Source organism: Pipistrellus kuhlii, unplaced genomic scaffold (genome assembly GCF_014108245.1).
Source record: "Pipistrellus kuhlii isolate mPipKuh1 unplaced genomic scaffold, mPipKuh1.p scaffold_m20_p_78, whole genome shotgun sequence".
NCBI lineage: Eukaryota > Metazoa > Chordata > Mammalia > Chiroptera > Vespertilionidae > Pipistrellus > Pipistrellus kuhlii.
In genome coordinates this window covers 1,000,112-1,024,965 of record NW_023425582.1, presented here as the reverse complement: position 1 = coordinate 1,024,965, position 24,854 = coordinate 1,000,112, and the positions used below count along the sequence as shown (strand labels likewise).

The window sequence follows — 24,854 nt, the reverse complement described above, 5'->3', positions numbered from 1 at the left end:
CGTTTGCTAGGAGGCCCCGGCTTAGGAAGAAGTGGGCCATTTGAGCTGCAGCTCCAGGAACGGCTCCGTCGGGGCGCCCCCTGCTGAGCCCCCCGGGCGAGCGCGGACGGCCGTGGCTGGACTGCGGGGGCAGTTCCTGGGCGCTGCCCCCCCCCCCCCCCGGCCCCCGCCCCCCGGGCTGTGACTTCGGGGCCTGGGCCCTGCCGCACGTGCTCTGAGCTCTCTGCATCGACCGGAGGGGCGTGTGCAGCAGGTTCTCCACACCCCTGGAGGGGGTCGAGCCGCACTCCCAGGTCCAGAAGCCTGTGAGGCTCCAGGCCAGGGGCCCGGACGTTTTCGAAGGATAAGATGCACCCATAGCAAAGGGGAAAGGGTTAGGGTTAGCTTTAGGTTTTAAAAAAATATATATATTTTATTGATTTTTTACAGAGAGGAAGGGAGAGGGATAGAGAGCTAGAAACATCGATGAGAGAGAAACATCGACCAGCTGCCTCTTTCACACCCCCCACTGGGGATGTGCCCGCAACCAAGGCACATGCCCTTGACCGGAATCGAACCTGGGACCTTTCAGTCCGCAGGCCGACGCTCTATCCACTGAGCCAAACTGGCTTTGGCAGGTTTGGGTTTATGTTTATGGTTCCGCATTCGGATTAAGGTTAGGGTTAGAATTTATGTTTAGGGTTAGGATTTTTGTTTAAGGTTAGGATGAGGTTTAGGTTTTAGCATTAGAGTTAGGGTTAGGGTTAAGATTTATGGTTATTAGGATTAGGGTTAGTGTAAAGATTGGGGTTAGAGTCGAGATTAGGTGTAGACTTTAGGGTTCAGGTTAGGATAAGGACCTCTGGCTGTGGGTGAGGGGTGCTCGGGGTCCGCTGAGGAACGTCCCTGAGCTCCTGCTCAGTCACCTGCCCGTGATGATGGGACCCTCCTGTGCCCGGGCCTCTGTGGAGGCAGCACCCCTCCAGAGTGACGCGCACAGTAGGGCCTCACCGGGCGGCTGGTCAGCAGAGCTGCCTGGGGCTTTTTCCCCGGCTGCTCCCGCGGTGGCCTCTGGGCCCGGAGAACGGAGCAGGCCTCCCACTGCTGAGGGCGGGACATGCCCCCGGGCAGGACGGACACCTCCCCAAGCCGGGCGGAGGGTGGCACCGGAGCGGAGAGCCTGACCCGGCCCGTCCTGGGCCTCCTGGACTGAGGGCGACGCCGTCACAGGAGCCTCCTCAGGCCGGTTTCAGTGCACAGGGGTCACAGAGGTCACGTTTTATTACAGGAAACGAGGCCAGGGCTCTGCGGGGAGGGACCCGAACCTCACTGACCCGAAGGCACAACCACCCAGGGCTCCACCTTCGAGGGCCCCTGTGCACCTCTCCTCCCGGCCGCGGGCTGGTCATCCTGACCACGTGCTCCTGTCCCCGGAGCAGCCAGCCTCCCCCCCTGCTCCCCTCTGGCACTCCCCACCCCCACCCTGCACCCAGGGGAGAGACCTGCTCCCCTCCGGCACTCCCCACCCCCACTCTGCACCCAGGGGAGAGACCTGCTCCCCTCCCCTATCCCCACCCCCCACCCCCCACCCAGGGGAGAGTCCTGCTCCCCTCCCCTATCCCCACCCCCCACCCCCCACCTAGGGGAGAGACCTGCTCCCCTCCCCTATCCCCACCCCCACCCCCCACCCAGGGGAGAGTCCTGCTCCCTTCTGGCACTCCCACCTCCACCCCCACCCAGGGGAGAGTCCTGCTCCCCTCCCCTATCCCCACCCCCCACTCTCCACCCAGGGGAGAGACCTGCTCCCCTCCAGCACTCCCACCTCCACCCAGGGGAGAGTCCTGCTCCCCACCCCCACCCCCACCCCCCACCCCCCACCCAGGGAGAAAGCTGGGATGAAGTCACACCAGAGATAGAAATGTAAAATTAAATATTTAATTAGAATCTGATTTGCTTTAAAGATAGGTGGCATTGCACAGGCTATATTACACTCTCTTTATAATTTTTTTTTGTGACAAAAAAAAAAGATACTGTTGGTTTTAACAGGCCACGGTGATCGTAACTCATGGGCTGGAACTGAAAACTCTGCTAGAGATAGAACAATGTACATTATTGGGAAAATTACAGTTTTGTGTTGTAAAAACATTTATTTTTATATATTTTTTTTAACAATTTACCTACATTAATCAAAAAATTACAGCATATTTAATAATTTTACAAATTCTTCATAAAAAATAGATCTCTGTACAAAAAGGTCTTTTGCACCTAACGCATGTCAGCAGCATGTGAGATGTCGGACGGGAGGTGGCGGCTGCTCGCGCGGAGCTCCGTGGCCCTCGGGCGTTCGCAGGAGAGGGATTATTGCAGCTAGCCTGAGGAAAGGCAGGTGCGGGCCAAGCAGCAGCGTGGAAGCGCCTGAAGCACGTGACCGGTGTGAGCGTGGGCGCCCTGCAGGTCCCCGCAGGCTGGGGCCGCCTTCTAGCACGTTCCGAGGAGAGCCCGCTCCGGGAGTGACCCTGTCTGCGGAGCAGGCTCCAGACCCCCTCCCGGGCGACGCCTCGTCTGACGTTGGCGTTGGGGGGACCTGGCCTGTGTCCTGAGGGCAGAAATGGGGGGACAGACGCACGTTTGGGCTCTGAGGCCGGGGACCTGCTCCTGGCTTGAATGACTCACGCAGGCGTGTACACGTGTGTGTGTGCGCGTGTGATATATACACCTAAGCTGTGGGGGGACCCTGTGCCCGCACACCCCGTGTGCCGGGGCCTGGCCTGGCCGACCTCGGGCCTGAGGCGGGGAAGGGGTGTGAGCTCCGGGGTGCGGCGCCGAGCTCCACCTGCAGTCGGTGGCGGAGAGACGGGGAGATTCAGCAGGACAGCGGGGGCTGCGGGGGCTGCGGGGGCCACGGAGCCGGAGGGCGCGCCCCGGGGGACAGACGGGCACGTGCTTGGCTTGGGAGGCGCCTGGGAACAGGGGGTCGCCCTGTGAGCCCGCCGGGACTGTTTGTCTTCCTGTTGGGCGAGGCCCTGCCTTTCACGGGCAGCGGACACACCGACGGGCGGGACGGAAGGAGGTGTGAGTGCCGCCCCCGGGGAGGCGGCTGTGCCGGCAGAGGGAAGCCAGACACGTGTGGAAGGGCCGTCAGAGCGCAATGACGAACAAGACTCCCTCTGCAGAGCGTGTGCCCCTGGCGTGCGCGGACAGGGCATGGCTTTCCTGGAGGCCGGTGGCGTCCGTGCTCACGGCCGCACCGCCAGGCCCTCGTTCTGGCTGTGCCCACCGGGGTCCCCTCCTTCCTTCCTTCGTGCAGCGCCTGTCCGTTACCACGACTGAGCTCACACCCGGCAGCCCTGACGCCTCCCCCGGGCAGCGTGAGCGGAACCCGGACGCCTCCCCCGGACAGCGTGAGCGGAACCCGGACGCCTCCCCCGGACAGCGTGAGAGGAAGACAAGCTGAGCGGGGACGGCACCGTGGGGGCGGGGTGAGCTCCAGGCCCTCTGCCTGCACAGGGGCGTCCTGTCCTCACTGCACCATGGCGGGGCACAGAGGACCGCGGTGCGGGGAGACGGTCCCGGAGCCCCAGCCACGCCCTGCGAGCCGCCGAGATGGAGGGCTGCTCGCACACGCTCAGGCGCACAGCGTGCCGTCCCGCTGTGGACACGCCTGGGCGGCGATGGCGGGGAAAGCGTGGGGAATAGACGCCTCGTGTGCTCAGACCCCTCGGCTGCGGCTCGAGCAGCAGCACCGCCTCCCTCCCCCTCGTCCCCGCGCCTGTGCCCGGCTGGGACTCCCCTTCCCGCTCACACCCACTCACCCGAGGGCGATATCAGCTTCGAGATGAGGGTGCGTATGTACAAGGGGTGTACAGACCCTGTGAATAGTGTGTTTTTACCAGAACCTCAGTCATCCATCACACACTAGTGCAAAAATTGTGCATCAAACATTCTGCAACAGGACGGCCCCGGGGACACGGAGCAGCTGGGCCCGGCGGCAGGAGGCCGGAAGGACGGCGGGGCGTGTGCAGGCGTGTGCAGGCATGTGCAGCGCTGGGAAGTGTCTCCGTCAGAGCTGTTTTGCCGAGTCCTCACATGTGGTGCCGCCGCCCGGAGGCTGTGTCCAGGGCCCAGGTGGGTGGATGGCTCCCGCCTCACGGACATGGGCGTCGGAGGCAGTGAGTGCAGGGGGCGGCGTGACCCCAGGCAGGCAAAGCTGGACAAGGGACTCTGCTGTCAGGATGAAGGGACAGGTGGCCGGCTCAGAAGACTCTCCATGCTCTGTGGACACTCACATGATCTGTAGACACCTGCACGCTCCGTGGATACCAACGTGCTCCGTGGAAACTCGCACGCTCCAGGGACAGCCCGCACACTCTGTGGACACCTGCATGCTCCGTGGATAGCCGTGTGTTTCGTGGACGCCTGCACGCTCCGTGGACAGCTGTGTGCTCCGTGGACAGCTGCACGCTCTGTGGACTCTTGCACGCTCCGTGGACACCTACATGCTCTGTGGACAGCTGCACGCTCCGTGGACACCTGCACCCTCTGTGGACTCCTGCACACTCAGTGGACAGCCGTGTGCTCCATGGACACCTGCACGGTCTGTGGACAGCTGCATGACACCTGCACGCTCCATGGACAGCCGAGTGCTCCGTGGAAACCTGCATGCTCCAGGGACAGCCCGCACACTCTGTGGACAGCTGTGTGTTCCGTGGACACCTGCACACTCCATGGACAGCCATGTGCTCCATGGACACCTACACGCTCTGTGGACACTTGAACACTCTGTGGACAGCCGTGTGCTCCGTGGACACCTGCACGCTCCATGAACACCTGCACGCTCTGAGGACTCCTGCATGCTCTGTGGACTCTGTGGACACCTGCACGCTCCGTGGACTCCTGCACGCTCCGTGGACTCTTGCACGCTCCGTGGACTCTTGCACGCTCCGTGGACAGCCCGCTGCTGGATCGGGAGGGGAGGTGGAGGGTGGCTGCGGCCAAGCCGGGGGAGGCCACGGCACCGTCAGGCTTGCCCGTCCAAGGTATGGCTATGGTCCAGGCCCGCGCGGGGCTATACCACGGTGCACACCGTGTTCAGTGTCGTGTCGAAGCGCACGGCCTTGGCCTCCGTGGGCTTCAGGTGCGTGTCATACATGGGGTTCTCGAAGGAGGCCTGCCCGTTGCTGCTCTCGTGGCCGGCGTAGCCGTTGTACTGAGCTTTCGGTCTCGTCCTGAGGGAGGAGAGGGAGAGGTGAGCGGGCCCTGGCTTCCAGAACAGACCGTGAGCGTTCCCGGTGCCGGAGCACACGGCTCGTGTGAGCGGGGGCGATCGCCTGGGCACACACAGGCGCGTGGCTCACCTGTGTTTGTAGAGGTAGAACGCGAACCCTGACAGGATGAGTGCGAAGAACGGGACCAGGATGGCGGCCGCCACAGAGCCACTGCTGGTGCCCGGGGGGCGGTGCGCGGCGTCCTGGTCGGAGCTCAGGACGTCTGAGGAGAGAGGGACACGCTCACGCTCACACACGCGGGATGCATTTTAGGGACACGTCCTCATGCTAGCAATTCTCAGCCTGTGGGTCGTGACTGTGACGGAGGGTCGCCTAAGACCATCGGCAAACACAGACACTTTCGTTACCATTCGTAACAGGAGCGGAGTTACAGTTATGAAGCAGCCACGACAATAGCTGTGTGGTTGGGGGTCACCCCCACGGGAGGAGCGGGCTGTGGTAAAGGTCCCGGCCTCAGGAAGGTGGAGGACCCCTGGGGTGTGCATTTGCTTCCCTCCCTCGTCTCACACCTGCTCGTGGCCCCATCCTGTTCTGTCCCTCTGGCCGTTCCATCGTTTCTCAGCGAAACCCCATGCAGGCCAACGTGTCCACCCCCCACCCCCCACCCCGGGAGGCCGGCCGCTCACCTTGCCTCTCGAGCTTGAACTTGCCGAAGTCTTCCCCCCGCACGTCACCTTGGAAGGTGAACCCTCCTCTTTCGAGCCCCGAGGAGACCTGGGGGCGGACGGGAGGAACAGGCAGGGGGCTGAGACCCCCTCCTCCCGGAACAGCCGTTCTCGGCTCGGGGCTCACAGGCCGGACACCTTGGCTGATTCCTCAGGTGGAACTTTCTGCTCCCCTTCGGACCCCGCTGTGACCCCAGCCCACACCGCCCGCTCACTGTGGGCTGCACCCTCCTCCTCGTCCCACACCTTCCCGAGGGCACAGCCCCCAGGCCCCGCTGCGCCCACGGACGGGACGCCCGCCTCCTGCCACGCACGGCCAGGGCTGCGGGGCAGGTGCGCCTGTGCCCGAGCTGACGGCACGGGGCACCATGGCTCACGTGCAGAGAGGCGGCAGCGGCCCCTGCTGGTCTGGAATGGGTTGCTAGAACGTTCTGCACAGCCACTGAAGGGCTTGGAGAGCTTGGCGGCCACACGGGGCGAGCGAGGCCGTGAGCAGGGCCTGGCCTGTGCCCTGTGCATCTCCATGGGGACGCAGTGCCCTCCAGCGGGAAGTGAGGGCCGAGGCCGCCCGGTGGTTCTGGTCGAGTGCCTTCAGTTCCATTACTTTTGAACCCAAAGCGAGCAGGGCCGGTTTTCAGCACTGACCCCCCTCACGGCTCCCAGACGTGTCCCCCGGCTGCCACGCCTCTGCAGTCAGCGACACTCAGAGCCCGCCCCCCGCCCCCCGCCCTCCGCCATCACAGAGACCCGGTACCCCCGCCCCCCACCCCAGGGACACTCACGTAGCCGTCCAGGCCCCAGGGGTCGCCGTCAGACTTGCTGACAAACAGGTCCGCAGGCCCCTTCGCCTGGAAGGCCCTGAGCAGTAGGTGGGCCTCCTCCTTCTTGTAGACGCCTGGGGAGAGCACAGGGCTGTCTCAGGGTGCGGCCAGGGGCTCAGGCTGGCGCCCCGGGGGGTGGGGGGAGGATGGGGTTCGGTGGTGACAAGCCAGAGAAAGGAAACTGTGATTGTTATTTTAAAAGGAGTTGTTATTGATCTCAGAGAGGAAGGAAGGGACAGAGAGAAGCATCCATGATGAGAGAAGCATGGACCGGCTGCCTCCCGCAGGCCCCACACTGGGGACGGAGCTCGCAGCCTGGGCCTGTGCCCCGGCCGGGAGTGGAACCCTCGCCTCCTGGGTCATGGGTTGATGCTCAGCCACGGCCACACCGGCCGGACTGGTGTGTGACCTCTCCGTTCCCCGCAGGTCCCCGAGCTGAGCCGAGCGGAGGCCCCCGGAGCCAGCACTGTGCTGTGGGGTTTGTTTGTCCGTCACCCCCGCCCGGAGCCAGCACTGTGCTGTGGGGTCTGTCTGTCCGTCACCCCCGCCCGGAGCCAGCACTGTGCTGTGGGGTCTGTCTGTCCTTCACCCCCGCCCGGAGCCAGCACTGTGCTGTGGGCCCGTCTGTCCTTCACCTCGGGGCCTACCTGTCAGCCGCAGCTCCACCTGGGAGGCGGCGGCGAAGGTGGCGTTGACGCGGCTGCGGGAGGCGTTGAAGCTGTCCACCGTCAGCGTGGCCGGCTGCCTCTGCCCCAGGTGCTCGTAGTGCCCCCGCCACACGGAGCCCACGGAGAACACGTCCGAGGGGACTGCGGGCGAGACACGGGGTGAGCCGCGTGGAGCTGCGGACGGGGTGACAGCCGAGCAGGAGGCGGGTGCAGAGCCACGCACGAGGGTGAGGTGGCGACCCCCAGGCCCGCCCGAGGCAGGGTCTTTGCGCTCAGGGTAAGACCCAAGTGCACGGGGAGGGGGCCGGGGGGGGGTGTTGCGCACGCTGGGAGCAGCCAGCCCGTGCCTGCCACTTTGGGGGAGGTGGAGGGTGTGTCGAGGTTGCTCAGTGGTTAGAGCTCATCGGGCTGAATAGAAAGAGTGTTAAGCTGCCCCGGGAATCACGGCTGACGTTTTGAAGCATCCAGCTCCACGCTGATGGTGACGGGGTCGGGTCCCTGCCCTCCCAGCCCCGGGGGTCTCACAGCCCCGCTCAGGCCCAGACCCCTTCGGGAGGGCCTGGCTCTGCTTCCTGAGGTCTTTATCTACACATGGAGCCACGCTCTCCTCCCTCCCCTCTCCCTCCTCTCTTCCCTGTGTGAGGACATCCCACCACGGGTAAGAAGTTAGACCCAATGGTGTCACATATCTGTATCTATATATCTATCCATAAATCTATAAATCTATTTATAAATCTATATATCTATAAATTTATTTATTTATAAATCCATATATCTATTTATCTATATATCTGTAAATACATCTATCTATCTATAAACCTTATATCTATTTACCTATATATGTATATATATATCTATAAATCTATATACTATTTATCTATATATATATATATATAAATATACTTATCTATAAATGTATCTATCTATAAATCTATATATCTATTTACCTATGTATCTATAAATCTATATATCTATTTATATATATATCTGTAAATATGTCTATCTATCTATAAACCTATATATCTATTTACCTATATATGTATATATCTATAAATCTATATACTATTGTATTTATCTATATATATATAAATATACTTATCTATCAATATAAATGTATCTATCTATAAATCTATATATCTATTTACCTATATATCTATAAATCTATATATCTATTTATATATATATCTATAAATCTATACATCTATACATCTATTTATCTATATATGTATATATCTATTTATACGGCATGTATCTATATGTGTATACACACACACACACACACACACACACACACATAATTCAGAAAAAAAGGCAAACGTCTTTTAAAACTTTAAAGTTCACCTCGGTCAGGAGAACCGGCAATGATTATTGAAACATTCTCTTTTCCCCACTGTTATGAAAATTAAACCACTTTTCCACATCCCTGCCAGCAAACGCGTACGAAACACCGCCGCTCTCATAAGTTCAGACGCCCCCCCTTCCTCGGGGCAGCTGCCGCAAGCTGGGCCAGATCCCGCCCCGTCCCCGGCTTCCTGCCGGAGGGGCCCACGCCGAGTCATTACCGAGACCCTCGGTGAGTGGACCCTCAGAACGCACCGTCCACACAGCACAGGGCAGGCCTCTGCTCTGCCAGGGCCACTCGGACACTCACGGCCCCGTTCATGGGCCACACAAACCCTCCCCTCCACGTGAACTGCTCTGTGTGGCCAAACGTGTAATTACCTCGCCCTGCTGCTGGGCAGGGCCAGGCCACAGGATTCTGCGGGCCTTACCCGGCCCGGGGCCCAGGTGTACCCGTCCCTGGCTCAGGGCTACGCACACCGAGGACACGGAGACAGAGCCCTGGGCCGCCTCGCTCGCTGTCCCCTCGCCGTTCCCCGCCTCCCCGGACAGGCCGCCCTCAGACCTGGCCCGCAGCACAGGGGCCTGAGCAGGACAAGGGCGTCACGGTCACGGCCACGGCCTGAGCAGACCAACCCCTGCCACGACCTCTGAGGAGTGAAACAGGTGCAGGCGGAGGCGGCACTGAGCAGGGACCGATCGCTGCCTCCTCCTCCGCAGCCGCAGTCCGTGACCCAGTGCACGGCCACACGTCTGCATCTCCTGTGTTCACATCAACAGCCGGTGACATGACAGCAAGCCCGGCCTGTGAGGCTCCGTGGCTGAGGGACAGGAAGGTCACGGTCTGATGCTGAGTGTTCCGCATTTCCAACCAGGAAGGTCATGGTCGACCTAGGAACCAGGAGGTCACGGTTCGATTCCTGGTCGGGGCACTTGCCCGGGTTGTGGGTTCGATCCCCAGGGTGGGGCGTGCAGGAGGCAGCCGATCCATGGTTCTCTCTCATCCTGGATGTTTCTGTCTCTCTCCCGCTCCTGTCTGACATCCATAAAAACATTTAAGAATTAACAAGGTGATATCACGATGCTCTCTCTCCCTGATGAGACACACCTCGGAGTGGCTGTCTGATGGCAGCCCTCTGAGGAACTGGCCTTGGAGGTGGAGACGGAGCCCAGGAGCAGGGCACGGGGGCCGGGGCTGAGCGCGGCCTGTCTGTCTCTAGGTGTGACCGTCGGCCACGTGGGGCGGTGTTGTGGGTCCTGTCACCTGACGCTGAGGCCGGTGGCTAACACAGCAGCACGGAGGCGTGGCGACGGCGTCGCCTCCATGGAGACCCCCGTGGCTGCGCACTCCCCCCGCCCGGGGGAGTGAGGTGAGGGTGGCCATGAGCAGGCATGCACCCCCTCCCCCCCAATAAAAAGGAAGCCGATAGTTCAGCCTCTCCAACCAGAAACAAGCCAGACACTGACAACCACAGCCCGGCCTCCGCGCAGGGACGGCTGCCGAAGAGCGTGGACTTCGGCGCTGGGTTTGGAAATAACATCGGGATAGAACGGCCAGTGTTTTCTTAAAGTCGTCTTTACACCTGTGTGTACACGGGGGCATTCCTTCATCCTGGTGGGACCTCTGCCTCGTCCGAGGAGGGCGTGTGTGACACAGCCCTGCTAACCCTGGCCTCACGCCCTGGCCCCAGAGGCCCCGGGGAGGAACCAGGTCTAAGATCGCGGCCCAAGACCAGGAAGGGAAATGCCGGGGAAGCGCCCTATGACCCTAGGATAGTGGCCGGCACACTCCTTAGTCCACGGAGCCACATACCAACAGCGCAATGATTGACATTTCTTTGGAGAGCCACATTTTTTAAAACTTAAACTTCTTCTAACGCCACTTCTTCAAAATAGACTGGCCCAGGCCGTGGTGTTTTGTGGAAGAGCCACACTCAAGGGGCCAAAGAGCCGCCTGTGGCTCTGGAGCCGCAGTTTGCCGACCACGGGCTGAGATCGTCTCACAGAGGATCTGTTCTGTGTAAAAGCTTGACTTACACGACCATGGGACACACCGCCTGTTTAAATCTTCCCCCGCTACAGAGGGCAGAGAGGGGCTGAGGGGAGGGAGGGATGCCTGCCCAGGGCACCTGCACGGGCGTCTCTGATGGGCCGTGGGTGCCTTCGGCGGGCCCCGCACACAACACAACGCGCTGGCTCAGAGCCCAGGAGGCCGCGGACGCCTGGATTCTGGAGGCGTGTGGGAGAACACGGAGCTACACTTGTGAACGGCGCCCCCCTCCCCGAGCCCGCGGGCCCCGTGCCTCACTCCCTCCCCGCCCGTGGGGGGCAGGCTGGCCACCCTCTTTAGAAGGCTCTCCATTATACCACAGCGAGCGCCAAAGGCGTGTCCCTGTCTGCCCATGGAATGCCCGGGGCACCTTCGCAGGAAACCGTGCGTCTGGTTACCCCGACCACGGCTGTGACAGCGAGAGGAAGTGGCGTGGCCCTGGCGTTGGCAAGAACCGAATCGTGAACTTGGGGGTGGGCTGGTGGCTTCGGAAACCGTCACCAGCGCCCCGCCGGGCAGAATGCGGGGAGAGCTCGCCATGGGACGGGACCTGCGACTGGTCTGGGATACAAACCTGGCGTTTTAGTAACTGTGTCATTAACTTCTCCCACTCCTTTACCTACAAGCAAAGAGACAGACTGTCATTTCCGAGGCGGCGGTTGGGGAATAAGTTTGAAAAATGTCAAACTGAAGCAGCTTTCTTGCTCCAGATTTCTTGCGTGTACACGGTCGGCTCATCTCTCCGTATCCATGGCAACCCCTGTGCTCCCTGCAGCAAGTCCTGCGGGAAACCGGGCGGGCCTAACACGTGTGTTTCTAACACGTGTATTTGCGTTTCTTGTGCTATAAGAGAGAGCCTTGCAAAGGAGGGTGGTTGGTCCGTGTCTGACTCCCGCCTGGGACACGCCGCCCCCAGCCCGAAGGGGAACAGAACAGCTGGGATGCCGTGACTTCCCTGGACGCCATGCCTCCCCGCCCGCGTGACCTGCCCGTGGGCATTAAATGCCACCAAACTGTGTCTCTTGCAGGGTGTTTACCTTGGTCTGTCAGGTTAGATTTACTCAAGCTCTCCTAGCTTTTCTAGTTTTGTATCAAACTACAAATCATCACCTTTAAAAGTCTGTCTGCTTCTATTATATTTCTGACGGAGAAAGGCGAGGGAAGGTGCCTGAGGACTCCACACAGAATCACAAGCTCCCGGGGAGGAACCGGAACGGGGGGCTTTGTGCACCCCTAACCTTTATTGATGGTGTTTGGTCCTCATCATGCATAGAATCTAAGGTGAGGGGAACCCGGAAGGTCAGCTCTCATCAAGTCTGACCCAGAATTATGGCCCTCATTTGTAAATATGCAAATTGGTGTGCAATTAATGCATCGTTTCCATGCTAATAGCTTTTGCAATTCCACAGGTAGAACCAGTGTCCAGAGCCCGTAAACTTATAACCCACCACCAAACAGTTCATGGTCTCACACTCACAGGCCCTGGTTTAATATGCACCGAGTACTTGGTGACCTTTGTCCCTTTTCATTAAAAATGCATTTTCCAAATATATATATTTCTTTCTTTTAGCTCGCAATGCTTTTCTTCAACCAAACAGCCTTTCTCGTCGGGTGAACGTGTGGTTTGCATCTGTCCTCAGCCTCCGCCCCCACGGCCTCACACACTTCCTGCCCGCACGTCCCCAGGGGCCCACACAGGAGCACGGCGGGAGGGGCTGCCCGTGAGCTCACGCCGGACCGGACACCGGCCTGAGGGCAGGTGCGCCCGCTCTCCCGGGAGGCCCGTCGGCCGCCTCCTCGCCCACGTACTTTTACAGACGGGCGACTTCCCCGTCCACTTCAGGTCGGCCTTGCAGGTGCGGTGCTCCGAGCCGCCGGCCAGGAAGAAGCCCGGGTGGCAGGTGTAGACCAGGGTGTAGCCGAAGGCGGGGAGCTCGATGGCACGCACGTCCGCGTGGGCCGGCGTCTCGGGCTGGCGGCAGGCGTGGGCTGAAAGGGGAGTGGTTCTGTTAGGACACGGGGACCTGGCTCGTGAGGAAGGTGACAGGTGCCTAAAGACGTGAAGGATAGGGCGCCCACCTGGAAATGTCTACAGAGGCACTTCACAATGAGCACCGAACACAGCACCCACCCACATAGCACCCCGCAGAATGAGGGCGGGTGCGCCCACTTCGCCTGCCCCCCCCCCCCCGCCTCCTTCCGCCCCTCCGCCCCTGCCTCTCTCTGCGCTCTGTCTCCTTTTCTCCGTCTCTCCATGTAAAGTAGGCTTCCAGTGAGCATGAACACACAGCTTTCTTTTGTATTATTGGTCATTAATTATCATGTTCTTTTCATACAGACAACTGTAAGCCTACATTTGCCAACTGCCGTACGCATACGAGTATCTTCCTTCTACAAATGCATATGTGACTGCTTATGTGTAGGAACTTGGACTAGAAACCAAAGCTCTGAAATATACTGATTGCGATGGGTTACCATTAATATAAAGAATATGCTAGATTTCCTTAGAAGACCAGTGCTGTGAACGAAGCACAAACAGATGGACAGGAGTTTAGACATGCCTATGATTTTTGTCTGAAGGCAACTAGCAAATTTACTACTTAGCTCAATAAAAAAATAATTTTGTCCCAGCCACTGTGGCTCAGTAGCTGAGCATGGACCCAGGAACCAGGAGGTCAGGGTTAGATTCCTAGTTAGGGCACATGCCCAGGTTGCAGGCTCCATCCCCAGTGTGGTGTCTTGCAGGAGTCAGCCAATCAATGATTCTCTCTCATTATTGATGCCTCTACATCTCCTTTCCTCTTTGAAATAAATAATATATATATATTAGAGGCCTGGTGCACAGATTTGTGCACCAGTGGGGTTCCTTGGCTTGGCCTGCAAGGATCAGGCTGAAACCAGCTCTCTGACATCCCCCAAGGGGTCCCAGATTGCGAGAGGGTTCAGGCCAGGCTGAGGGACGCTGCTGGTGCATGATCTAGCTCGGGAGGGACTGCAGGAGGGCTCTAGGGCGTGTCTGGACCATCTCACTCAGTCTCAATCAGCCAGACCCCAGCAGCAAGCTAATCTACCAGTCAGAGAATCAGCCCCCCGGTGGTCAGTGCGTGTCATAGCTACTGGTCGAAAGGTCAGATACTTAGCATATATATATATATATATATATATATATATATATGCCTAATATGCTAAGTGTCTGACCATATATATATGCACACTAGTGGCCCGGTGCATGAAGTTTGTGCATGGGGGGTGTCCCTCAGCCCAGCAGCCTGCACCCCCTCCAATCTGGGACCCCTCAGGGGATGTTCAACTGCTGGTTTGGGTCCGATCCCACAGGGGCTGGGCCTAAACCAGCAGTCAGACATCCCTCTCCCAATCTGGGGCCGCTGGCTCCTACCCACTCACCTGCCTGCCTTCCTAATCACCCCTAACATCTGCCTGCCGGCCTGCTCACTCCCATCTGCTCCCCCCACAACCCCGCCAGCCTGCTCGCCCCCAACTGCCCTCCCCACCACTGACCTCATCACCCCCAACTGCCCTTCCCTCCTGGCCTGATCGCCTCTAACTGTCTCTGCCTCAGCCCTGCCTTCATGGCTCTGTCCAGCAGGTCCCTGGTCTAATTAGCATATTTCCCTTTTATTAGCATAGATATGTATATATACTCACACACACACACACACACACACACACATATTTAAAAAGCACATTTTAAGCAGTTCTGTCATTATGGGGCATATCCCCTCAGGCAGCTTACCCCTGGGCCATGGGAAGGAGCCCTGCTGGCAGTCACAGTGCGGCCCCCAGGCCCGCCCGCCCCTGTGACTCCCCGCCCCGCTGTCCACTGGGGTGAGGGAGGCGGCCCTCAGAGCTCAGGTGCCGGGGGAACCCCTGGAGGGCCCGGTCAGCCACTGCGCCCGGGATCCTGTGGATCTGCGTTTCCTCCAAAGCCCAGGAGACACTGCCGCCCGGTCCCAGCGAGTCCGACTCAAACCAATGGACACGGCCGCCTGGTCCCAGCGAGTCCGACTCACACCAATGGACACGGCCGCCGGGTCCCAGCGAGTCCGACTCAGACCAACGGACACGGCCGCCCGGTCCCAGCAAGTCCGACTCAGACCAACGGACATGGCCGCCCGGTCCCAGCGAGTCCGACTCAGACCAACGGACACGGCCGCCCGGTCCCAGCGAGTCCGACTCAGACCAACGGACACGGCCGCCCGGTCCCAGCGAGTCCGACTCAGACCAACGGACACGGCCGCCCGGTCCCAGCGAGTCCGACTCAGACCAACGGACACGGCCGCCCGGTCCCAGCGAGTCCGACTCAGACCAACGGACACGGCCGCCCGGTCCCAACGAGTCCGACTCAGACCAACGGACACGGCCGCCCGGTCCCAGCGAGTCCGACTCAGACCAACGGACACGGCCGCCCGGTCCCAGCGAGTCCGACTCGGAGAAACCCCCATGCGGAGCGTTAAAGACACTCAAACCAACGGACACGGCCCCTAAGCCAGCCCTCCTGCGGGGCGCACTCACGGATGCACTCGGTCTGGGTCCCGCTCCAGGTCAGGTTGGCCAGGCAGGTGCGCGTGGTGGAGCCCTGCACGTGGTAGCCCTTCCGGCACCGGAAGAACACGGTGCTGCCCACCTGCGGGGAGACCACAGGCTCAGGCGCTCACCGAGGGCCACGCCGCAGCACCAAGTGCGGCAGCCGGTCCCGGGGAGCACAGCACGGGGAGCACGGGCGTGACAGGGCCAACAGCCGGTCCCGGGGAGCACAGCACGGGGAGCACGGGTGTGACAGGCCCCGCAGCCGGTCCCGGGGAGCACAGCACGGGGAGCACGGGCGTGACAGGCCCAGCAGCCGGTCCCGGGGAGCACAGCACGGGGAGCACGGGTGTGACAGGCCCCGCAGCCGGTCCCGGGGAGCACAGAGCACGGGGAGCACGGGTGTGACAGGCCCCGCAGCCGGTCCCGGGGAGCACAGAGCACGGGCGTGACAGGCCCCGCAGCTGGTCCCGGGGAGCACAGCACGGGGAGCACGAGTGTGACAGGCCCCGCAGCCGGTCCCGGGGAGCACAGAGCACGGGCGTGACAGGCCCCGCAGCCGGTCCCGGGGAGCACAGCACGGGGAGCACGGGTGTGACAGGGCCCAGCAGCCGGTCCCGGGGAGCACAGCACGGGGAGCACGGGTGTGACAGGCCCCGCAGCCGGTCCCGGGGAGCACAGCACAGGGAGCACGGGTGTGACAGGCCCCGCAGCCCGTCCCGGGGGAGCACAGCACGGGGAGCATGGGTGTGACAGGCCCAGCAGCCGGTCCCGGGGAGCACAGCACGGGGAGCACGGGTGTGACAGGCCCCGCAGCCCGTCCCGGGGAGCACAGCACGGGGAGCATGGGTGTGACAGGGCCCAGCAGCCCGTCCCGGGGGAGCACAGCACGGGGAGCACGGGTGTGACAGGCCCAGCAGCCGGTCCCGGGGAGCACAGCACGGGGAGCACGGGTGTGACAGGCCCAGCAGCCGGTCCCGGGGAGCACAGCACGGGGAGCACGGGTGTGACAGGGCCCAGCAGCCGGCTCTGGGGGAGCACAGCACGGGGAGCATCAGTGTGACAGGGCCACCTCGTGTTCCAGCGGAAACACCGAGGACTCCTGCCTGCGTGAGTTCCGTTGGGGCTAACATGGCTGGGTCAGACGTGGCACACGGACACATGAACCTGACAGAACAGTGACGTGGACGGAAAGCCTCACCTCATATCCCCGGGAGCTGTTCTGTATCCCGAAGTGGGGGGTCCCCGGGTCCGGGCAGGCGTTGTGAGCAGGATCTGAAATGGACCATCACACACTGACCACGGGCCCGGGACGGACGGGCGGGCCTCCCGTCACCGAGGCCAGCGCCGTCCGACAGGCGCTGCTATGCGTGTAGACGGGGAATGAGGTGGCTCAGGCGCTGTGTGCAGAAGGGCCTCCAGCGCTCCATCTGCTCCGGTCCCCCCGCCCGTCCCCTCTCCTCCCGCCGGCGAGGTCTCTCGGGGCTCCCAGCCGGCGGGTAATAACCCCCCCATCTTCCCAACCACCGGACGACCCGGGTTTTAAGGGTCCAGCTGATGGCCAGCTCCCAGGGCCTCTGTGATGTCAGTCGGTTTATGTAAACCCATTTCCCTCAAAACGGAGGACACATGTCTGAAGCCCACGGCAGACTTGGTGGCCCTTTCCCGACATGGCCTTGGGCCATCAGGAGGCACACCGTGATTCTCTTCGGCTGCTCGTGGGAAACTTAAAAAAACACGCTTTCAAAGGGCACGTCCTGGGGAGAAGCCGTGTTAGTGGACAGAGCCACCGTCCAGCGAGCACGGGGCCCGGGCACTGGGTCTGCCCACAGGGAGGAGGGCCTCAGCCTTCGCTTCCAGTCAGGGGCTGGTGTCCGCGCTGCTCACACGGACAAATGCCACCTCTCCCGAGCCTTCCCGTGCGTGTGTGTGTGTGTGTGTGTGTGTGTGTGACTCTACGGACCAGGACTGGGGACACGTAGGAAATCTCTCCTGTGGCAAGTTTCACTCCATCCCAAGGTCACCGGGACCTGAGTGCCCACATGACCCTGGCTGTCATTGCTCACAGCCCAGCGGGTTCCCTGGGAGACAAGCATTGGGGTTCCACGGGGACTCTGGGGAGACAGACAGGCATTGGGGTTCCACGGGGACTCTGGGGAGACAGACAGGCATTGGGGTTCCACGGGGACTCTGGGGAGACAGACAAGGCATTGGGTTCCAACCACGGGGACTCTGGGAGACAGACAGGCGTTGGGGTTCCACGGGGACTCTGGGGAGACAGACAGGCATTGGGGTTCCACGGGGACTCTGGGGAGACAGACAGGCATTGGGGTTCCACGGGGACTCTGGGGAGACAGACAGGCATTGGGGTTCCACGGGGACTCTGGGGAGACAGACAGGCATTGGGGTTCCACGGGGACTCTGGGGAGACAGACAGGCATTGGGGTTCCATGGGGACTCTGGGGAGACAGACAGGCATTGGGGTTCCACGGGGACTCTGGGGAGATAGACAGGCATTGGGGTTCCACGCGGACTCTGGGGAGACAGACAGGCATTGGGGTTCCATGGGGACTCTGGGGAGACAGACAGGCATTGGGGTTCCATGGGGACTCTGGGGAGACAGACAGGCATTGGGGTTCCACGGGGACTCTGAGGAGACAGACAGGCATTGGGGTTCCACGGGGACTCTGGGGAGACAGACAGACAGACGGTGGCCAGGAGCGGGGGTGGCAGGAGCCTCTGAATTCACTGCCATGACTTCACGGAGGCGCCACCTACCCTGTGGGTATCTACCCAGGGCATCAAGGGCACCATCCGGGAGACGCTGCCCTCCCGAATGCCCGGGTGGTACCCCCAGGCCCTCCCCCCGGAGGCCCGAGGCGTGGCAGTCCTTACCGATGCAGGCGGGCTGCACGCCGCTCCAGGCGCCGTCCGCCTGGCAGGTCCTCCGGGCAGACCCCACCAGGACGAAGGGCGGCTGGCACTGGAAGGAGACCTCGGACTTGTAGGTGAAGCTCTTGCCGCTGAGCCGGCCCTCCGCGGGGGTGCCCGGGTCCCCACAGAACACGGCTGGCGGAACAGCACAGGGTCAGCGCGGAGGTGCCCAGGCCAGGTGCCCTGCGACCCGCACCCCGCTCTGCTCCACCTTCGGGTACAGCCATGAGGTCAGTGAGAGGCGTAAAGGACAGAATCCGCCCAGCTGGCGTGGCTCAGCGGTGAGCACCAGCCTACGAACCAGGAGGCCATGGTTTGATTCCTGGTCAGGGCACAGGCCCGGGTTGTGGGCTCCACCCCCACTGGGGGATGTGCAGGAGGCAGCCTGCCCATGGATGCTCTCTCATCACGGATGTTTCCATCTCTCCCTCTTCCCTCCTCTGGCCCAGTGGTCAGCAAACTCATCCGTCCGCAGAGCCAAATAGCAACAAGACAACGACTGGAATTTCTCTGGAGAGCCACATTTTTTAAACGTAAACTTCTTCTAACGCCACTTCTTCAACATAGACTCGCCCAGGCCGTGGTGTTTTGTAAAAGAGCCACTCTTAAGGGGCCAAAGAGCCGCTGTGGCTCTCAAGCCACAGTTTGCCGACCACGGCTCTAGGAAATCGATACAGATGTATTTTTAAAAGTAAATAAAGGGCAGGACGCGCCTTGGGCAGTGGCGGCTCCTCTTGGACATGCGCCGCCCAGCCCGGTCATCAGGGACACGTGGCTGCGTCTCCAGGGTCACCCGGGGGCTCAGCCCTCCCCTGCGGGTGCGGAGGAGGTTGTGGGGGACTCACGCAGGCACTGCGGCGTCTCCCCCTTCCACACGCCCGGGCCCTCGCAGGACAGGATGGCGGGCTGCAACAGCTGGTAGCCGGGGGCGCAGCGGTAGCTGACGCTGGCGCCCCAGCGGAAGTCGGTGCCCTCCACTTCCCCGTGCGGGACGGGGGGCGGCGGGCTGCACAGGACGGCTGCCGGAGAGAGGACACGGGTCAGACACAGCCTCACCCCGCCGCACCCCGCGCGGCCCACGCAGCACGTGACACGCCTCTCGGGGGACGCCTACAGCGGGTGTTCATGTTTTAAGAGAAGAATGACTGGGGAGCACGGGGGATCCAGTCCATACAGCCTCTCCCTCATCTCTCTTCGTGAATTCAGACCGAGGAGGACAGCGAGGCCAGCGCTCTCAGGAGAGGGACCGGAGGGACGTGTGCCGTGCACACTGGCCAAGGACGGAAGGAAGGAGCACACTGTCCCATCCGTCCATCCATGAGTTCCCGCGGACCGTCCGATCGGGCGAGGGCCTGGGACTGCACACAGCCTGTGAGCGTACATGCGGCACGGGCAGGGCTCTCCTGCGGCCTGCTCTGCTCTCTTCATGGAAAGAGAGTGTATAATCTCTCAGCCGGTGTGGCTCAGTGGTTGAGCACTGACCTATGACCCAGGAGGTCACAGTTCAATTTCTGGTCAGGGCACATGCCCAGGCTGAGGGCTCCATCCCCAGTGGGGGGCGTGCAGGAGGCAGCTGATCAGTGATTCTCTCTCCTCATGGATGTTTCTCTCTCTCTCCCTTCCTCTCTAAAATAAATAAAAACACATTAAAAATAAATAAAAAAATAAAGATAGTACATAATTTCTAAAAAACATAGACTGATCCACGTTCTGAATAATTAAACAGCAGGTGTTTGCGTGGTTCGGTTCTGTGACACACGGCAGCCGGGGCCCGGGCACCCTCTCTGCCTGGGGATTACTGGGCGCCCAGCACAGGCACCGCTCCCAGCCCCGGTGCCGATGGAGCCTGCCACCTCCTCTCTGCAGCACTCAGGCCATGATGCACGGGGGAGGGGGCACATCCTGCCTGAGACCCAGCTGCTTCCGGATTCTCACCCGAGACAGGACGGGCATTGACAGTCAGCAGCAGGAGACTCACCTGCCCTCCCCCCCGCCTTCCCTCCCTCCTCCCTTCCCTGCCCTCCCTCCTTTACCTGCCCTCCCTTCTTCACCTGCCCCCCCTCCCTCACCTTCCCTCCCTCATGTGCCCTCCCTTCCCTGCCCTCCCTCCTTTACCTGCCCTCCCTCCTTCACCTGCCCCCCCTCCCTCCTTCACCTGCCCCCCCTCCCTCACCTTCCCTCCCTCATCTGCCCTCCCTTCCCTGCCCTCCCTCCTTTACCTGCCCTCCCTTCTTCACCTGCCCTCCCTCCCTCACCTGCCCTCCCTCACCTGCCCTCCCTCACCTGCCCTCCCCCCCCTCCCTCCCCTGCCCTCCCTCATGTGCCCTCCCTTCCCTGCCCTCCCTCCTTTACCTGCCCTCCCTCCTTCACCTGCCCTCCCTCCCTCACCTGCCCTCCCTCATCTGCCCTCCCTTCCCTGCCCTCCCTCCTTTACCTGCCCTCCCTCCCTCACCTGCCCTCCCTCACCTGCCCTCCCCCCTCCCTCCCCTGCCCTCCTCACCTGTGCTTTCCTAGGAGTTCATGCCCTGGCTGCCTCTGGGAGGAGGCAGATAGTCACCCCCACAACCACAGGCGCACACCCAGCCATTGAAAAGGGGCCCCGATCTGGCCACTCAAGCTCCTACCCATCTGTCCATTTTTTCAGCACATTTGCCCTAGAACCTGAGGTGAGGGCTGGGCTCCGGAGGGAGTGACAGGAGGTGCACAGGCCCCGGGGTTGGACACCAGGATGCTGGGGGAGGAGGGCAGTGCCACCCGAGTAGCCCACTGGCAGAGTGCTCCAAGTGTGGACGTCCCTCAGCTCCTTCACCCCCTCGTCCGCGGACGGCACTCGCTGTTTCCAGATCTCAGCTATGGGAACTGCGCTGCGAGCACACGGTGCACCCGTTCTCTCTGATGGTGTTCGGGTTGGCGTGGATACACCCCCAGAGGTGGGGTCACGGGTCAATGGCAGTTCTGTGTTTAACTTTTTGAGGAAGTAGGTCCTGTTCTCCATGCTGTGGGCTACTCTGAACTCCTCCCGGGCTTTAGGAGTGGGGAGAAATAACCACAAGCCCCTCAGACTGGAAATCTCCCAGGGGGTCAGCATCCCTCTGTCCCCATGGGGCAGGCTCAGGGACTGCACCGGCCATTCGCTGCTGTGACTTTTTAACAGCAGGATGTATACATTCTAGTATCAAACTTTTCCCAATCATCTTGGGGGGAAAAAAAAAAAAAAAGGGAAAAAAGAAAGAGTAAAATCACGTGATTTGCCACTTGCAAATGCACTGCCAAGCGTTCGCAGTGCACGGAGGACGGCGTTCATGCAAGATGGAGCAACCACAATTCCACAGACTACGTCTCCCGTGTGAGTCTGAACCCCGCCGGGCGCACCTCTGCAGACGGGCCGGCCGGGGCTCCAGACACCGCTGGCCAGGCAGCGGAGGGCGGCCCCCGAGGCCGGCTCCAGCACGTGGCCGGGCCCGCACTGGTAGCTCACGGTCTGGTTGAAGGTGAAGTCGGAGCCGAACCGGAGGCCGTTGGCGGGAGTGCCCGGATCGCCGCAGCTGATGACTGGGACGTGTGAACGGAGCAGAAGCGGAGAAATGGAAATCGTCACGGGAGTCATTAGAACCGGCTCCCGGCAGCCCCTCCCTCAGACCCACGCACAGTGACCCCTCCACAGGGGGCCTAGTCGGGGTGTCCTCTGGCCATCCCACAAACAGTGTTTAGAAGCACTGATTTCTATCCCATCGGTGGCGGGTTGTACTGAACCTGTGCCATACTGTCACTTCCTAATCCTAATCCAAACCCTAACCTTAACCATAACTCTAGCCTAGCCCTAACCCAAACCATAATCCTAACCCAAACCCTAACCCTAATTCTAAACCTAACCCTACCCTTACCCTAAGCCTAAGCCTAAGCCTAAGCCTAGCCCTAACCCAAACCTTAACCCTAACCCTAACCCTAACCTTAACCTTAACCTTAACCCTCATCCTAAGCCTTACCTTAAGTCTAAGCCTAACCCTAACCCTAACCCTAATCCAAACCCTAACCCTAACTCTAACCCTAACCCTAACCCTAACCCTTAGCCTAAGCCTAACCCTAGCTCTAGCCCTAGCCCTAACCTTAACCCTTACTCTAATCCTAATGCTAAACCACAACTTTAACCCTAACCCTGACCCTGACCCTAACCCTTACCCTAACTCTTACCCAAATCCTAATGCTAAACCATAACCCTCACCTTGACCCTAACCCTGAAACCCTACTCCTTACCTTAAACCTAACACTAACCCTTATCATAACCCTGACCCTGACCCTGACCAGGCAGGAGTGTGACCTCACCACAAAGCCAAGGAGAGAGCTGTCTATGATAATAGGACCCGACTCCTTCCTCCTTCCCTGCAGACTCACTGATCCACAGAGAGAACAGACCTTGACATTTTGTGGGCTCAGTTGGACAATGTCCAGTCTAGCTGGCCCTTTCACACAGTTTCAACCATATAAATAAGAAAGGAAAGAATCTAAAAGTACCAAATAGAGAAAGTCAAAGCATCAGACCTATGTGAGTCTTTTTCCTCTCTGTATTAAAACCACAGCACAGCACTTGAAAACATAAACTCGTTGCTCCCGGTCAAGTCCATATCACGGCCCTGCCCTTGGGTTGACCTTGAGGGCCAGGTACTGACTTGTGCAGTCGGGAGCGGTGCCGGTCCAGGTGCCGTTGGCGGTGCAGTGCCGGGTGGTGAGCCCCGAGGTGCGGTATCCCTCCCAGCAGGCATAGACCACGGAGCTGGAGAACAGAATGCCGTCGCTGCTGACGATCACGCCATGGGTGGGCGTGCCGGGGTTCCCACAGGACACAGCTGCAGACACAAAGTGACGGCCCGAGGCAGTGAGTGGGGCGACCAGCGTGCTTCAGAGCGATGGATTAGGTCATTAGTAAAAAGCTAGAGGCCCGGAGTATGAAGTTCGGGCAGAAGTAGGGTCCCTAAGTCTGGCTGGCGATCAGGGCCAATCTGTGGGGCAACCATCAGGGCAATCAGGAGATGCCCACTGGGACCTGGCTTGGCCAGACTGGTGCCATCTGCTTCCTGGCCCTGCCTTACACAGCCACGGCTGGTCACCTCCCTCTGCAGGGCAACCAGTGGGGTGATCAGGAGGCACCCGCTTTGGCTGGCCTGGGGCCTGTGGGCTGGGGCCAGCTCCTGCATTGAGCATCTGCCTCCTGGTGGTCAGTGTGCATCATAGCAACCGGTTGTTCTGCCAGTTGTCCTGTTGTTTGGTCAATTTGCGTATCTGGCTTTTATTATATAGGACTAGAGGCCCGGTGCACGATGTTCATGCACAGAGAGGGGGGTGTCCCTCACCTTCGCACGCTGGCTGCCGCCCGGACCAGGAGCCGTTGGACAGGCAGGTGCGCTCGGGGGAGCCGCGCAGCACGTAGCCCACCTCGCAGGAGAAGCGCAGCAGGCTCTTGGCCTTGAACTCCTCGCCCAGCCGCGCCCCGTGGGCGGGGGTCCCCGGGTCCCCACAGAACCCCGGGTGGTTTCCTGCGGAGACAGACACATGGGCCCACAGGGCCGTGAGACGTGGGAGGACGGGCCCGGAGCCGAGAGGACTGAACCCGGGCACCGTTACAGGCGCTCCGGTGGCTCAGGGGGCTCCTTCACAGCACAGACCCGGGGCCCTTACTGCACTGTGAGTGCCCGGCCGGCGTGGCTCAGGGGCTGAGCACCGACCTCTGAACCAGGAAGTCAGAGTTTGGTTCCAGTCGGGGCACAGGCCTGGGCTGTGGCTGGATCCCCCGCGTTGGGTGAGACAGCTGATTAATGATTCTCTCTCATCACTGATGTTTCTCTCTCCCTCTCCCTCTCCCTTCCTCTCTGACGTCAACAAAAATAAATTAGAAAATGAATAAACTGTTCTTGGGCACCTAACACCACACCTGGACGTGGTCCCAGTGGCCGTGGGCATCGGGGGGAGGGTCACATTGGGGGAGGGTCACATTGGGGAGGGTCACATTGGGGAGGGTCACATTGGGGAGGGTCACATTGGGGGAGGGTCACATTGGGGAGGGTCACATTGGGGGAGGGTCACATTGGGGGAGGGTCACATTGGGGAGGGTCACATTGGGGAGGGTCACATTGGGGTCACATTGGGGAGGGTCACATTGGGGAAGGGTCACATTGGGGTCACATTGGGGAGGGTCACATTGGGGAGGGTCACATTGGGGGAGGGTCACATTGGGGGAGGGTCACATTGGGGTCACATTGGGGAGGGTCACATTGGGGAAGGGTCACATTGGGGTCACATTGGGGAGGGTCACATTGGGGAGGGTTCGGGCCTCGTGGGGAAGCACAGGGTAAGTGCGTAGGGCGTGCGCTGTGTGCAGTGGGCATGTGGAGCTCAGGCACCTGTGCGATCGGGATCTTCGAACTGAGTCCAGGGTTGCTGATTCCTGCATTATATTCATTTAGGGAACATGCATGGAAGAATGAAGATGATTGTTTTAGGGGGAAGAGCAATGTGATGATCCATCAGAGAGGCAGGGGGATAGGGGAGGACTTGGGCGCAGCGGCCGGGCA

General features: G+C 60.6%; 1 protein-coding gene across 2 annotated transcripts in view; it reads right to left on the bottom strand.

Moving 5' to 3' along the window:
- Positions 1-4,834: 4,834 nt before the first annotated feature.
- CSMD1 (CUB and Sushi multiple domains 1) overlaps positions 4,835-24,854 on the bottom strand; it is a 605,853-nt gene continuing 585,833 nt past the window's right edge. Inside the window, exons 57-70 of one of the 2 annotated variants that reach the window (XM_045576232.1) lie at positions 23,637-23,819; positions 22,956-23,132; positions 21,661-21,840; positions 19,134-19,307; positions 18,250-18,423; positions 16,556-16,629; positions 15,343-15,454; positions 12,619-12,798; positions 11,384-11,428; positions 7,398-7,559; positions 6,712-6,824; positions 5,891-5,978; positions 5,334-5,466; positions 4,835-5,204 (exon numbers count right to left, since the gene is read on the bottom strand). In XM_045576232.1, the coding sequence (XP_045432188.1) occupies positions 5,045-5,204; positions 5,334-5,466; positions 5,891-5,978; positions 6,712-6,824; positions 7,398-7,559; positions 11,384-11,428; positions 12,619-12,798; positions 15,343-15,454; positions 16,556-16,629; positions 18,250-18,423; positions 19,134-19,307; positions 21,661-21,840; positions 22,956-23,132; positions 23,637-23,819 (1,955 nt within the window). In that variant the 3' untranslated portion in view covers positions 4,835-5,044. The remainder of the gene's footprint in view (positions 5,205-5,333; positions 5,467-5,890; positions 5,979-6,711; positions 6,825-7,397; positions 7,560-11,383; positions 11,429-12,618; positions 12,799-15,342; positions 15,455-16,555; positions 16,630-18,249; positions 18,424-19,133; positions 19,308-21,660; positions 21,841-22,955; positions 23,133-23,636; positions 23,820-24,854) is intronic. The other variant, XM_045576234.1, reaches the window with a different exon arrangement.